Source organism: Rhineura floridana, chromosome 10 (assembly GCF_030035675.1).
Source record: "Rhineura floridana isolate rRhiFlo1 chromosome 10, rRhiFlo1.hap2, whole genome shotgun sequence".
Classification (NCBI taxonomy): Eukaryota; Metazoa; Chordata; class Lepidosauria; order Squamata; family Rhineuridae; genus Rhineura; species Rhineura floridana.
The window spans coordinates 74,021,647-74,035,481 of NC_084489.1; the positions used below are offsets into that span (position 1 = coordinate 74,021,647).

General features: G+C 43.3%; 1 protein-coding gene across 4 annotated transcripts in view; it reads left to right on the forward strand.

The window, feature by feature from the left end:
- DIP2C (disco interacting protein 2 homolog C) overlaps window positions 1-13,835 on the forward strand; it is a 401,118-nt gene that overhangs the window by 237,222 nt on the left and 150,061 nt on the right. For 2 of the 4 annotated variants that reach the window (XM_061585822.1, XM_061585823.1), the window contains exons 2-3: window positions 1,714-1,785; window positions 6,457-6,630. In XM_061585822.1, coding sequence (XP_061441806.1) covers window positions 1,714-1,785; window positions 6,457-6,630 — 246 coding nt within the window. The remainder of the gene's footprint in view (window positions 1-1,713; window positions 1,786-6,456; window positions 6,631-13,835) is intronic. The other 2 variants (XM_061585824.1, XM_061585825.1) reach the window with 1 other exon arrangement.

Genomic DNA, 13,835 nt, shown 5'->3' on the forward strand with positions numbered 1-13,835 from the left:
AACAGCCGCTGCCGCGATCACATCACACCAGTGTTATTTCATCTACATTGGCTTCCAGTTGTTTTCCGGGCCCAATTCAAGGTGTTGGTGTTAACCTTTAAATCCCTATATGGTCTCGGCCCAGTTTACCTGAAGGAGCACCTCCAGTACCACCAATTAAGCTGCCCAACTAGATCAGCCATGCAGGGCCTTCTCTCAGTCCCACCAACGAAAACAGCTAGGTTGGTGGGGACTAGGGAGAGGGATTCTCAGTGGCGGCCCCCACTCTCTGGAATTCCCTCCCGTTTGATCTCTGCCATGCCCCTTCCCTGGCTACATTTCGCCGAGCATTAAAAACTTGGCTCTTTGGACAGGCCTTTGGGATCTCCGGGGTGGGCTAATTTTTCTGTGATTGTTTTTTGTTTCTGTGATAATTGTTTACTGATTGCCCTACATAGTTTTACGGCTGCATTAGTGTTGACTGCATTGTATTTTATTCTGTATTTTTATTGTATTTTATTGAATTTTAATATGTACGTCGCCTAGAGTAGCTTCGGCCAGATAGGCGACACAAAAATTAAATTTATTATTATTATTATTATTATAGAAGCTAAAATGATGAAACTGAGGTTATCATACTTTGGACACATAATGAGAAGATATGATTCACTAGAAAAGACAATAATGTTAGGAAAAACAGAAGGGAGTAGAAAAAGAGGAAGGCCAAACAAGAGATGGATTGATTCCATAACGGAAGCCACAGACCTGAACTTACAAGCTCTGAACAGGGTGGTTCACGACAGATGCTCTTGGAGGTTGCTGATTCATAGGGTTGCCATAAGTCATAATTGACTTGAAGGAACATAACATTTTGAAGCACATACCTAGATTCACATCTGACCATGCAACAGAACATAAATTGGGCCAAAAAAGTCTTTACAGTTTTATAGTATAATGGCACCATGTTCCTTAATGAAAATCTTTTACAGATGGCTAAACTAAATTTAAAATCCATGTTGTGATCCATGCTTAAAAATTGTAATCCATTCATCAGAGCAATAAACTAAGGTTCTAATCTTAACGTTTTTGCTCTTCATACAGCTCAGTGCATAGAGTTTGTGAGGTTTTTTTTCCTGTCAGAAAATTTATCCCAACTGCAGTGCTGAAGGGATAAAAATACTGTCTTTTTATAGTTTGATCGTGGGAAGTATGATGTGTTTGATGCTTTGCATTTTGTCTTGAAGTAGCGCTTAGAAGCTTAGCCAAATGTTTATATTGTTATTTAAATAGTACATAAACAGTTCCAAATCTTCTGTGTGCCCTTCATGCTTGATTAAAGAATCCCATTAATAGTTGAGAAAATGCTAATTGGTAATGTCTTTTGCCAGCCATTACCGTCCCAAGCATTCTATATAATCCACTGTTGATTAACTTAATGAAGGCTGATGTAGTTTTGTGTGACAGAATATCTGAACGACAATGCAACCCTCTGATTCTTGGACTCTCCACAGCCAGTATAAACGACACTGAGTGTTTAGTTGCCAAAAATGGCTCCAGTGTAAATTAAATTTTCTAGGCAGAATGAATGTAATGTACTTTCAATTGTTCATTCATTATAATCGTCAAGACAAACAGGCAGTGCCGCAGTGGCAAAGCGTATGCTACCTCAACTTATGCAGCCAGATTGTGTCTTCATTCAAGCTTTTATTGATTTTCCTTTGCTTTCCTTGGCAGGTGACATCACACAGAAGGGCTATGAAAAGAAGAGATCAAAATTAATTGGGGCCTACTTGCCACAGCCTCCAGGTATGTAAAAATGTACAAGCAATGCATGGAGCTGTCGTGTGTATTGATCCTTAGGCCAGAATATTAATGTGTATATTGGGGGGAAATTATCTGGGTCATAACAGAACCTGTCACTGTCATGCAGTGTATGTAAATTTCCCCCACCAGCCAGTTCTTGTGTACAAATGTATGTCTCCTTGTATAATTATATGGTTGATATATGTGTGCTGCTGCAGATTGCACGGAAAACAGAACTAGATGAGATATTTACAGTTCTGGTAAATTTTAAATGATGAGAAAAGGGAACCATTAGGGATATACACATAACATGTGAACAGATATCAAAATTTAAAACAAGCAAAAGGATCCTTTCTCTCTCCTTTCCCATTTAAGAGTTGACTTGTGGATATCCACAATATCCAGAAGTAGTGCTCATCAGCAGAAATCGATTTATAAATGCATGCAGCAAAATCCTAGTCAATTAGGATTAGAGTGGTTTATAGCTAGGCACTCCAGCCTTACAGGGCTGTGGTCCACAACCATAATCCTTTGGGGGTGAAACAAACTTTAACAGAAGTGCATGCAACAATTGAAATAAAGAGCCAGGATGACGTCAGCACTAAGATACTGTGACTTTTGGGGTCTTCTGTTTTTCTACATGAGCTCTGATTGCTTTCAGTTGAAAATGTATATGACTTTGTACAACTGACATGGTGGGCTCTCCCTTTTTTTGTGAGATAGTTATAATAAAGACAAGCAGCTCTTGCCCTTATTGAAAATAACCATTTAGGCTAGGTATAAACCTGATTAGGTGGAATTAAGTGGTCACCAGGGTAATTATTTTGTTCTTCAGTCAATGGGATTTCTTTGCTTGGGGCCAAGATATAAATTACTTTCCTATTTTCTAAATGGAAATTTGGAGAGCCAGTGTAGTGTAGTAGTTACAGTATTGGACCAGGATCTGAAAACCTGGGGTTCAAATCCCCTCAGTCATGAAGCTCACTGCGTGACCTTGGTCCAGTCAGTGACTCTCAACCTATCACAAGATAGTTGTGAGGATAAAATTGGGAGAGGGAGCGCTATATGCCACATTCACCATGGAGGAAAGGTGGGATATACATATAATAAATAAATATTATATTCACATTCGGGGCCAAACTAGACAAGGCACTGTTCATGGAATTAACAATTAGGGATTAACAATTGTGTGAATTTTTTTTTAAAGTAATTATCAGGCATGGGGACCTTATCTAGGTTAGATCCCGATGGCAGGATGGAGGGGATTTAATCCTTTGCCTCCTACTGAGATTTCAATCCAGATTGCCTCCCCACTGCACCTGCTATTGGCATTAGAAGAAAAACTCCCATTGCACCACAGTACCCCTACCAATCCTGATGGCAAAACATTAAATCCCTTGCACCCCTCCCCTCCAGGGTCCCAGTTGGGATTTCCCACCCATCCCCATGCCTACTATTTACTTGAAAAAGTCATTCATGGAATAGCTAATTATGTGAATAGCACCTCATCTAGCTTGGTCTTTGTTTTGTCATAATTAGGTATGGTCAAAGAGAAACAGAAATTCAGAAGTTGAACAAAATATTTTACTCTAGGGTGAAACCTGAAAAATAGAAATAATTCCCATCAGCTTTTCAAATGCCACCTTAAAAAAAGATAGAAGAGCATTATTCACAAAATCAGAAATGTTGTTACAGCCTCAAGGCCTACAGATAGTACAATGGGCAGTGTGCATCACCATAGATTTCACTGGGTTTCCAGAACTAGGCAATACAAAGATCACATTTCACTCCCTCTTTTACAAAATCCAAACTAATTTCTTCAGCACTTTGCAGGCATTTATATTGAATTGTTTAACGTGTGCTCAGATGCAGTGAAGGCATATTTCATTTGTGCATAAAGGAGAGGTCAGCAATGGAAACCCGTGGGCCAAATCTAGCCATCTCTCCTGCCCCGCCCCCATTAAAAATTCTGGAGGGGGGGGAAGTATGATAGACTAGATGATTGATAGGCTGTTTTGGGAAGCTGGGCATAGGTATTTGGTTCGTCATTGCTCACTTCCTTGCCAGAGTTGCCCTCTTGCAAAACTAATTGTCAAGAAGGAACAAAATAGTTATGTTCTACCATATCAACATTTCCACTTCTCAGGCCTAATAAAACTGAACAGTGTTGTTCCAAATTCCCCTGAAAAGAAAGGTGGAATACACTAGGGATACTTAAAATATAAAACTGATAGGAAGAATTAGAATTGAATGTATATATGAAAGTGTGATGGATTAAATGATTTTTATGGAAATCCTGCAATATATGCTTGTGCTAGTGCCAGATAGCACCTATAAAGCAATATCCAGTCTCTCTGTTATGGAATGGCAGGACATGTAGTCTTGCTGCAGTATTGCTGCAATGGAGTAGCCATACTGGAATTTCCAATATTTTTAAACATCTCATCTTAAAGCCTTCCTTTCCCTTTGGTAGTTTCATCTTGGTCCAGGATACAATGAAATATGAGGAGATGGAGGAACAAACTTGCTGCTTTTGGACTTGCTGTGGCAGTTCAGGGCATCCTGTTCAGGCCAGCTTATGTACCCACAGGGTGCTAAGCTGAACATAATGGTTACTAGACTTCAGCTGTATTTTGTGCAATAGCACTTTGTAGTTTCCAGGCAACTTCAAATTCAAGTTGCAGTTGGATTTGTTTGCTGACAGAAACAAGGCCAGACTCATGGCTGATCATCACCTAAGGCGGTGAAACCTGTGTCTGGGCTGTGGCATTTACTAATGTAGATGGGGATCCACATGATGGAATGTACCTCCAAGCCAAATGAAATAAAAATAAAACAAAATTTCTCCACATAGATAATTGGGCTAGGCTCACCTCTTTATTTATTTATTATTTAACAAGATTTACATAGCACTTGATTGTAAGAATACCTCTAAGAACTCTGGAACTCTTCTTCTTGACATCTAGGGTATGGAAGATACTACGTATATGGAGGAACATTTAATGATGGGAGCTCCACATCTCCCATTTTAAAAATTAAGCTAGTACGCCAGATGTTATTGGACTCCAGCTGTCATTATCCTTGACTGTGCTGGCAGGGGACTGTTGGAAGTTGTAGTCCAATAGCATCTGGAGGGCCACAGGTTTCCCATCCCTGCATTACACAGAGTATTCAGAATCCAATGCCTGTTTCTCATTACCCTGTTATATTAGGGCTTCTTCAGTATGATGCAGAAATTAAAGTTAGCATCTAAGTTTAAGTGAAAATGATCAAGACTTCCCTCCTTGTGCTCTTGCAGGCACAAGCTTGGAAATAATACTGAAATGTTGTTTACATATGTGTGTAAAAGATGTATAATCAGAACTGTGTGGTGTTCTGTGTTAAGAAAAAAAATGTGCCAAGATAATCAAAATTCTGCATCAGGAAAGCTCAGTTATGCAACCTGTCTATATTATGCAAACATTTTGTCTTCATTTCCATGGTTCATTTTGCCATTTTTACCACTTTTTTTTTTTGCTTTTGCCAATCATGGGAAGGGGCAAGGAACTGTGGAGGATACTGAAGCCTTGCTACTAACTGCTGGGAAACTTGCTTTGTGACCCCTCTGAGAGTTCAGCAAATTGTTAATACACTTTCAAGCATCTATTTCATTTATTTATGCAGTAAATCTCTTATTTATTTATTAAAATGACATCCCACCCTTCCTCACAAAGGAGCCCAAGCAGTATATATTCACAACTATTAGGACCAGAACTTTGTCCTGTTTAAAATCAAAGCTGAGATTTTCAGGATGCTGAGCTCTGCCTTCATTGCCACATTCTGCAGGATTTTGGCACTCCTGTAGAATTGTGACATATATACAGCCCTGCTAGCTAAATCTGTTGAAGCAAAGTTCACTTAGTTTGTGGATATGTGAAAATGACAAAGGGCATCCTCATTACAATCTGTTATTTTATTGTGCCAACAAGATGAACAGGTGTTAAAATTACAGCTATTTTTCTCAGAGTTTGTTGATGTATTTGTAGTATTGTTTGTTTCTATATATGTGTTTTCAGTACTTTCCAGACAAAATTGGTGTTTTCATATGATGGGACTTGCTCTGCCCTTGATTCACATGAATGGGGGGTTGCTGTTCCTCATGTGGGGAAGACAAATTGTCTTTAAATGAAAATAGAGTTGCAGATGTTTGATGTCACCTTCTGCAGCCTGTTTTAGTTATTTCATTCACCATAATTTGTTGGGAAATGCAAGCACTGATAATGTTAGATGTTTGACCTTGCAATCAAGATATATTTTTTAAATCTTTAAAATAATGTGACTGAATTATCCGCGTAGCTTTTGGGGTAAGATGCTTTCCCCTCTTGTGCAAACGTGCCCACCAGACTGATAGTAAACCACAAGGCAGTTCCCCACTGTTCCAGCATCCAGTCCTCTTGCTGCTGCTTTGCTGACATTACAAACACCAATGTTGGCAGAGTGGGAAATTGGTTCTGTGGCTCTGTACTGTAGTGTTTGTATGTGCGTGTGTGCCTGCGTGTGTACATGCGTGTGTGCCCATGTGTGGGCTTGCGTGTACGCACATTTCACTGCATGGGGGCAGAAGCTCCATCCGTTGCTGTAACAAATGTAAAAAAACTAAACATGATTTAATTAGTTTTTTTCAACATGTTACAGCGGCGAATGGAGCTGCTGCGGTTCGGTGTAGACTGCAGCACAGTGAAGGGGCCGTGAGACGGACGCTCCGCACTAGCAACATTGGGGTCTGTGACATCCGGGAAGCAGCAGCTAGAGAGCGTACAGCACCGCACAGCACAGCCGCAAACCGGCCTCTCTTTTACTTTCGTTTTGGTGAGCACAACAAGTATATGTATATTTTTATATATCTCCGTATTTTTAGCAAGCCTATTAAGAAAAGTATTACTTTCTTTTTCTTTTCTTTTTTAAAGACTTTTGGGTATATTTGATGTGGCTAATTGAAGAGGTTACAAAACAGGAGGGCACCCTTGAAATCCCAGAACCGCACACAATTTGCCTATTATCTTACAAGAAGATATGTCTGTGGTGTGGATCACATGTGTAACTAATAATAATAGAAAAGAGCATGATCCCCAGTGGTTTGTGTTGGGCCACAAGAATGCCAGCATTCCTCCTTCTGTTGCTGAATGATGAAAATTACAGTTATGTGCATAACATCCCAAAGCCCTTTCTCAAAGATAACTTCTAAACCAGGCACGGACATAACTTCCAGTCAAGAATTTTGCTGTAGGAAAAGAGGGCAGGGAGGGAATGTGTCTCTGTGACACACTGCCCCTTCTCTTACCTTCTCAAAGCTAGTACCCCAACTCACATTTCTCTGAGAAGTTTAAGGAACACCCTTCTGAAGGAATTATTTGCAGCCCATCTCTGCTCATATTTTTAGCAGGCAGTGGGAACCTGTTTCTTACAGTGGGGTTTTGGAATGACTTTGTACTGATTTATTGTATAATGGCTTATTGAGGCAGGATTTTTGACTTTTCATTGGTCGTGTGTCAAATTGTTGTTGCTTTATCTGGGGCAAATTGGGCACTAAGGGATGAGCTCAGCTGCTTATCCTTATTATCCACATTGGTTATCCCTCATCTAGCTCAGTATTGTCTACTCTAACAGGGAGTGGCTTCCCAGGTACTCTGGCAGAGATCTTTCACATCACTTGCTACCCAATTCTTTTTTAAAAACTTGGCTTGCCAGTGATTGAATCTAGTACCTTCTGAATGAAGGGCATGTGCCCTACCAATGAGCTATGTTCCCTTCTCATGATAGCTTTCTACAAGGGAAGGTTGATTTTCAGTCACAATCTCCTGCCCTTTACTCCATGCTAAATTATTGAGGGGCTGATCCCCAGCTTTGTACTATAAAATAATATGCTAAGTGTGAACATCACACACAAGTATTCTCATTAAGGACCAATGGCAGTTGTGTTCTGGTAAATATCATAATTATTCTGATGTGAGTAATTGCATTAGTGCATGCCTGTACACACTCCACTTTGATTGTATACATTGCGATAATACGGCATCTTGATGCAAGAAAACAGTGCAGAGTTCACTAGCAAAATCAAAAGATATTGGGGGGAAATAGCCATGGGCACCTACACTTTGCCAGCAAATCTACCAATAAGCTTCATGGCAAGAAGATACCCAACCTGTTTTAGATAAGTGATTTCAGACTTGTCTTTAATTTAAATCCCTTCATTGAAATTATTCTATTTTGGGCTTCTTGGTGTTTTCATTGATTTGGGGATGGAACCATCAACACACACTCACATGTTTAAAACAATCAATTGAATTAGAAAGGAGCATCTTGGTTTCTGTTCAAGCAGAGCAAAGGCACCACCACCTGAAGACTGTAGAGAACAGTTAATAGATCAAGTGGAATTAGGATGCAAATATTATGTGCTTGCTGTTCCTCCATTGTTAGATCCACTGAAAGCTTTTGCTGCTAACTTTTTGTGGCTGTTTAGATCCCCAGTTTCCTTCCACTGTCGTCCAGCTTTTGATAGTATTTTCAGCATAGAGCGACTCACACCAAACAGCTGTGGGCACTGACTGTTCATTGTTTTCATATTGAAGGTGTCAAGGACAACAAACCTTTGTCTTAAGACCTGAGGAATAAAACTTCCTTATCATTCAACCAGGAGTGACAGATGTGTCTTTTTTACAGGGCGTACTGCTCATGGTTAAGATATAGAGCTCTCTTTTGAGAAGCAGTGTAGTGTAGAGGCTAATAGCTGTAAACCGCCCAGAGAGCTTTCGCTATGGGGCGGTATATAAATGAAATAAATAAATATACATACATACATACAAACAAACAAATAAATAAATAACATGTGAACCAGGAGGCCTTCAGTCCACTCTGCCTAGAACTCACTAGGTAGCCTTAGGCAAGCATTATCAGTGTCATCTTTGACGTCTGTTTTCTTTGAGATGAACAAAGGTGAACAAAATTAGAGAGCATTCAGGAAAGGGTTCCTTTTGCGCTGTCTCACAGTGGCCCAATACAGAGCAAAGCTAAAGATGGGTTTTTATTTATTTATAGATTTATTTTAAATCATTTAGACCCCATTTTAAAAGTATCCTCCCCCCCAAAGTAGTGAAAAATAAAGAGCGCTAAGAATCAAACATGCACAGTTAGTTCAGTTTGTTCAGTTTAACAGATCTTCAAAATACATCATCTCTTGTCTTCACTGAAAGAGGTTCTGCTTTACACCTTAGGTTCACTCTCATCATGGAGAGATCTGTGGAAAGCAGAGCGAAAAAATTCATTGGAGTATCATATGTCTTAGCAAAGCACGGTCCTGTGTTTGCAGTTGAGGGGTGAAATAAAACACAGAGACGTCAGCTTGGGTTGAACAAGGGCCACTTTATTTAAATTATAGTAAACAAAACCCAATTTAAAGTGACCTGCAGAGGGAAACCTAGGTGCGGGAACTGTCTATAAGCAAGTAGCTTGCCATACAGCTCTCGGGCGACCAGCCCCTGCTGGGGCAAGGGCAAGCCCATCTGCTTACCCTTTACCCCAGCCACACCCTGCAGGTGAGTAGGGGGGCCTTCCCACATCATCCCCACCCAGGGCCGTATAACCCCTGGGTAGATGAGGATAAGTTGGCCCCAGAAGCAGCCCATACCCTGCCCTCGAGCCGTAAAGCCCTGAGAGACAGGCCTCTGGAACCGCCAATCACCTCCAAAGGTGCCTAAGGGGGCCACCTAGCTGTCCTTACCTATTTCCCTTCCCGCACCTTCCCGCCACAAAAGGGGGACAAATCTCTATTTAGTCCCCCTTTACCCCACTGCCGAGAAACATCTCTCGCAGACACCCCTGCAGGTCGCCCAAAATAAGTCGTTACCTGCATGAGACAGGTGAACGCCATCGGCCCTGTACAGTTCACCCTTCCGGTGCTGAATGCGGGGATGCGGAATGGCCAACCCCCCCCTGCCCAAGAAGAGCCCACCGAATTTGCCGGTTGACCTTCTTCCATGCATGATCAATTCCAGCTGGATCCCATATGCCGCGCCATGTCTGACCACATCAGACGCACCAAAGGCCAACGCTGCCTTATCACTTGCATGTCCTTACATGCCTGTACGCTGAGGGCCTTGCCCTGCTTCACGCCGCGGTCATTACCACCGAGGTGGATGACCATTGCCTGCAGAAATATCTGCACCACACCTTGCTGGAACAGAGCGGGTAGGAGCCACTCCCCATGCATTCCTTGCCGGTCCAGCCACTGCACAACAGCCCCTCTACTGAGGCCCAACTGCGAGCCCATGCTCGAATTCGCTGCCCTCCAGGGTGCCCGGAAGACCATGCTGTGGCCGCATATTAGGATGTGCATCTGCTCTATCCCTGTCCAGCAACCTGTCAAAACAATGAAGATTGTGAGGCCGCTACATTCCCTTGCCCTCTAAAAGTGGGAAATATAGCCCTTGTACGCATCAGAGGACCAAAGTCCCACGCCCTGTACCAGTGCCTGTGGGAAACTAAACTGTAAGGTGTCGTACCCCAGCCCCTACAATGCTCGTTTGTGAGGCTGCCGCATCCCCCTGCCCTCTAAAAGGGGGGAATATAGCCATTATATGCATCAGAGGCCCAAAGTCCCACGTCCTGTACCAGTGCCGGGAGGAAACCAAAAACCTGCTGCCATAGAAGCAGCTCCCATTTTAATTGAATAGGTTCCAGACTGGAAGGGGTCATACCCCAGCCCCTGCAATGCTTGTTTTGTTAACGCCAAAACTGGTATTGTTGACCCAGACAGGCATATATGGCCTATAGCTAGGGGGTCCAGATTAGCCTGGGTGAATAAATATCCTTCGGCAGAGGTTGGGCACTGAGGCAAGGTCAACCGTACGTGCCTTCCCTTACACCTCTGGTCCGTTCTAGACCTTCCACGTTGAGCAAGCTTAACCCCCCCTCCCTGGAAACATCAAAACTGGAGGGCGTGTCGAGAGAGGTCTCACGTAGAGCCAGCCACCACCTCTTTTCTCCTGAAAGCCTCAAAACAGTGTATGAGCCACTGCCTGGAATAGCTTGGGTCTTCACTGAAGGAACAGACCATTTCCCACTGGTCCACTACACCCATAAAATGTCCAGCGAGAAGGGTCGATGGGGATAGGGAAAAAAACCGCCAGCCTGGCTAAGAAAGCTTACCTCGAAGTGTTCCCACTGCCATGCCCCTTCTCCTGCCGTGCCATCTATCAGGAATATCAGCAGGTGAGTCACCGGAAAGGCCACTCTGGCATATAGCCCTTGCCGGCCCAGAATTCCTGAATACCTGTTTCTGGAAGCTGGCGAGCATGCTGGGGGCAATGTAACCCATTGAATCCAAGGGAATTCCAGCGCGCAGCTCACGGGATTAGCCCCCCTTCACACTGCCCCTGTTGCCCTATTCTGCATTCTGATAGCTGGTGATCATGCTAGGGCAATAGATAGGCTTATGGCCTTCTCTGACTCCCTGCATAAACTTCTCCCAGAACAACGGGACAGGCAAGGGCCATGAATTCTAGTGTTCCTAATTATAAGAGAGTTATGAGACCCGACCCCAGGCCATGAGCTCTTCTGTCCAAAAGTCGCCTTCCAACCCCGGAAAAGAGTTAATGAAAGGTAACATTCATAGTTAAAACCCCTTCCCGAATCCAGGCTTGCAACCGCAGGAAAGGTCGGTGCATAAGGCAGCCATAACCCTGAATTCGTAGTATGGGTGTTCAAGCCCCATCATAGCATAATAACCCCATTAAAAGACCCCTAACATCAAGAGGGCCGAAAGGAAACACTTCATGGTCCCAATCCAGGATCTCATCTGGGACGGTTCAAGCTTGCCCCTGTGCAGCTTTCAGCCCTGGGCAAGAGTCAATCTTGTTACAGAAATGTGAACACTGGGGCAGGATCCTTCATACTATAAGCTGAAACCTCAGGTGCTAACATGCCTCCCACAAGCTGCCATACCTATGAACATCCACTCAGACAGATAGTGCCCCATTGCTTAGGAGCCCACTTGTCTCCTGACTGCCCCCTCACGGAAGGCTCTGAAGCACTCCATGCGAGAATTATAGCATTCCGTAGGTAATGTTCTGCCACTACAAATGCATAAGGCATATGCACGCACTATGATGATGGAGTGCAGCTCACTGATCCTAGACTAACTAGTGTGGACCCCTCACTGCCTGCCCCTTTGAATAAGACTGGCGTGACCAAGTGTACTTCTGTACATTCTGACCACAGCTGTTATTGCCATGACTAAACGGGGTGAAGATTGTAGGCCATGAGGGCCAGCTGTGAGTTGGAGGCCATGAAGGCCAGCCAGGAGTTGGGGTATGAGACTGGGAAACAAAAGGCAAACACCATAACATAACAAACCTGCCCTTAAACCGGGTAGCCTGCTAACCAAGTTCATAGTACCCGGAGTCTAACTGGGGAAGGGACACCTGTCCCTAAGCAGCCGGTGGCTCCTTCTTACCCTTTTGAAGGCCTCTTGCCTCCTATCTCCCTGTTGCACATATCCGTTGAACATGACCCAGCAGTGTGATGCTGCAGCAAAAAGGGCAAACGCGGTTTTGGGCTGCATAAACAGAGCTATAGTTTCCAGGTCGAGGGAAGTAATAGTCCCACTATATTCTGCATTAGTCAGGCCTCATCTGGAATACTGCGTTCAGTTCTGGGCGCCTCATTTTAAGAAAGATATAGACAAGTTAGAGCGGGTTCAGAAGAGGGCAACGAGGATGATAGCCGGTATGGAGAACAAGTCTTATGAGGAAAGGTTGAAGGAACTTGGCATGTTCAGTCTGGTGAAGAGAAGGCTGAGGGGTGACATGATTGCACTCTTTAAGTACCTGAAGGGCTGTCACATAGAGGAGGGTACAGATTTGTTCTCTGCTGCCCCAGAGGGTAGGGCTAGGTCTAATGGTTTTAAGTTGCAGGAGCGTAGATTCAGATTGGACAGTAGAAGGAACTTCATGACAGTAAAGGCAGTTCGGCAATGGAACCGACTGCCTAGGGAGGTGGTGGGATCCCCTTCGCTGGATGTCTTCAATTAGAGGCTGGACAGCTATCTGCGGGAGATGCTCTAGCTGTGGATTTCCTGCTGTGAGCAGGGGGTTGGACTCGATGGCCTACAAGGCCCCTTCCAACTCTATGATTCTATGGTGCTAGCATCAACCCTTTTTTCCAGGGATTGGCACTGTAAGGCAGCTGCTAAGATCTCACTGCCTCAGGTAAACTCACAGACACTACTTGGGAGCAGCAGCTCCTTGGAGTTACAAGCCCCATTGCATGGGTGGGTGGTTGTCTGCTATGCCTCCCCCCCACTTTGTGCCATGCACAGCAACATGGAGAAGAGGATTGGTCATCTAACCCAGTATTGGGTTATTAATTGTAATTTGTTTTGAGTGCACATATTTGTGTAGGAAAGCAACTAACAAATGTTAATATATAAATACTAGGCAAACTCATTGGCAACAGTTGGCCTGTTTAACCCATTAGACTTGACATTATGTTTTTTACTTAATATGTATGACTTGCCCCAATGCACATAGTGCTGCTATTCTGTTCTGACCCTGCCAGACTTCTTTCACCCTTGATTCAAACAAGGACTTGCTAGTGTAATGATGCCCAAATAGTTGCAGTCTCCTGAGTGGTTGCATTGGTGTATCATCTTGGAAGCTTTGGCTTTGTACTATAATTCACACTGGTGCCTTCACCATTGCATTTGAACCTTTCAACATTTGACCTTGCAGCATAAGATCAGGGTGCACAACCTATTATTTATCTCTACTCTTGCATAGTGCTCCCTACATCATATCTCAGATCTTTGTGCACACCACACACTAGATAAAACATGAGCTCCAGAGTTACAGTTTGGATATGGCCATCCTGCCTCAATGCAGCTGATTAAAGTAGATGAAATTCAGGGTCTTCATCCATGCTCTTAAAAAAGTTTAGTACTGAAAATATCAACAATATTATCTAAAGAAATAATGTAAGAGCTCTGCATTTAATCCTTATATGTGCAGGCTGTTGATGTA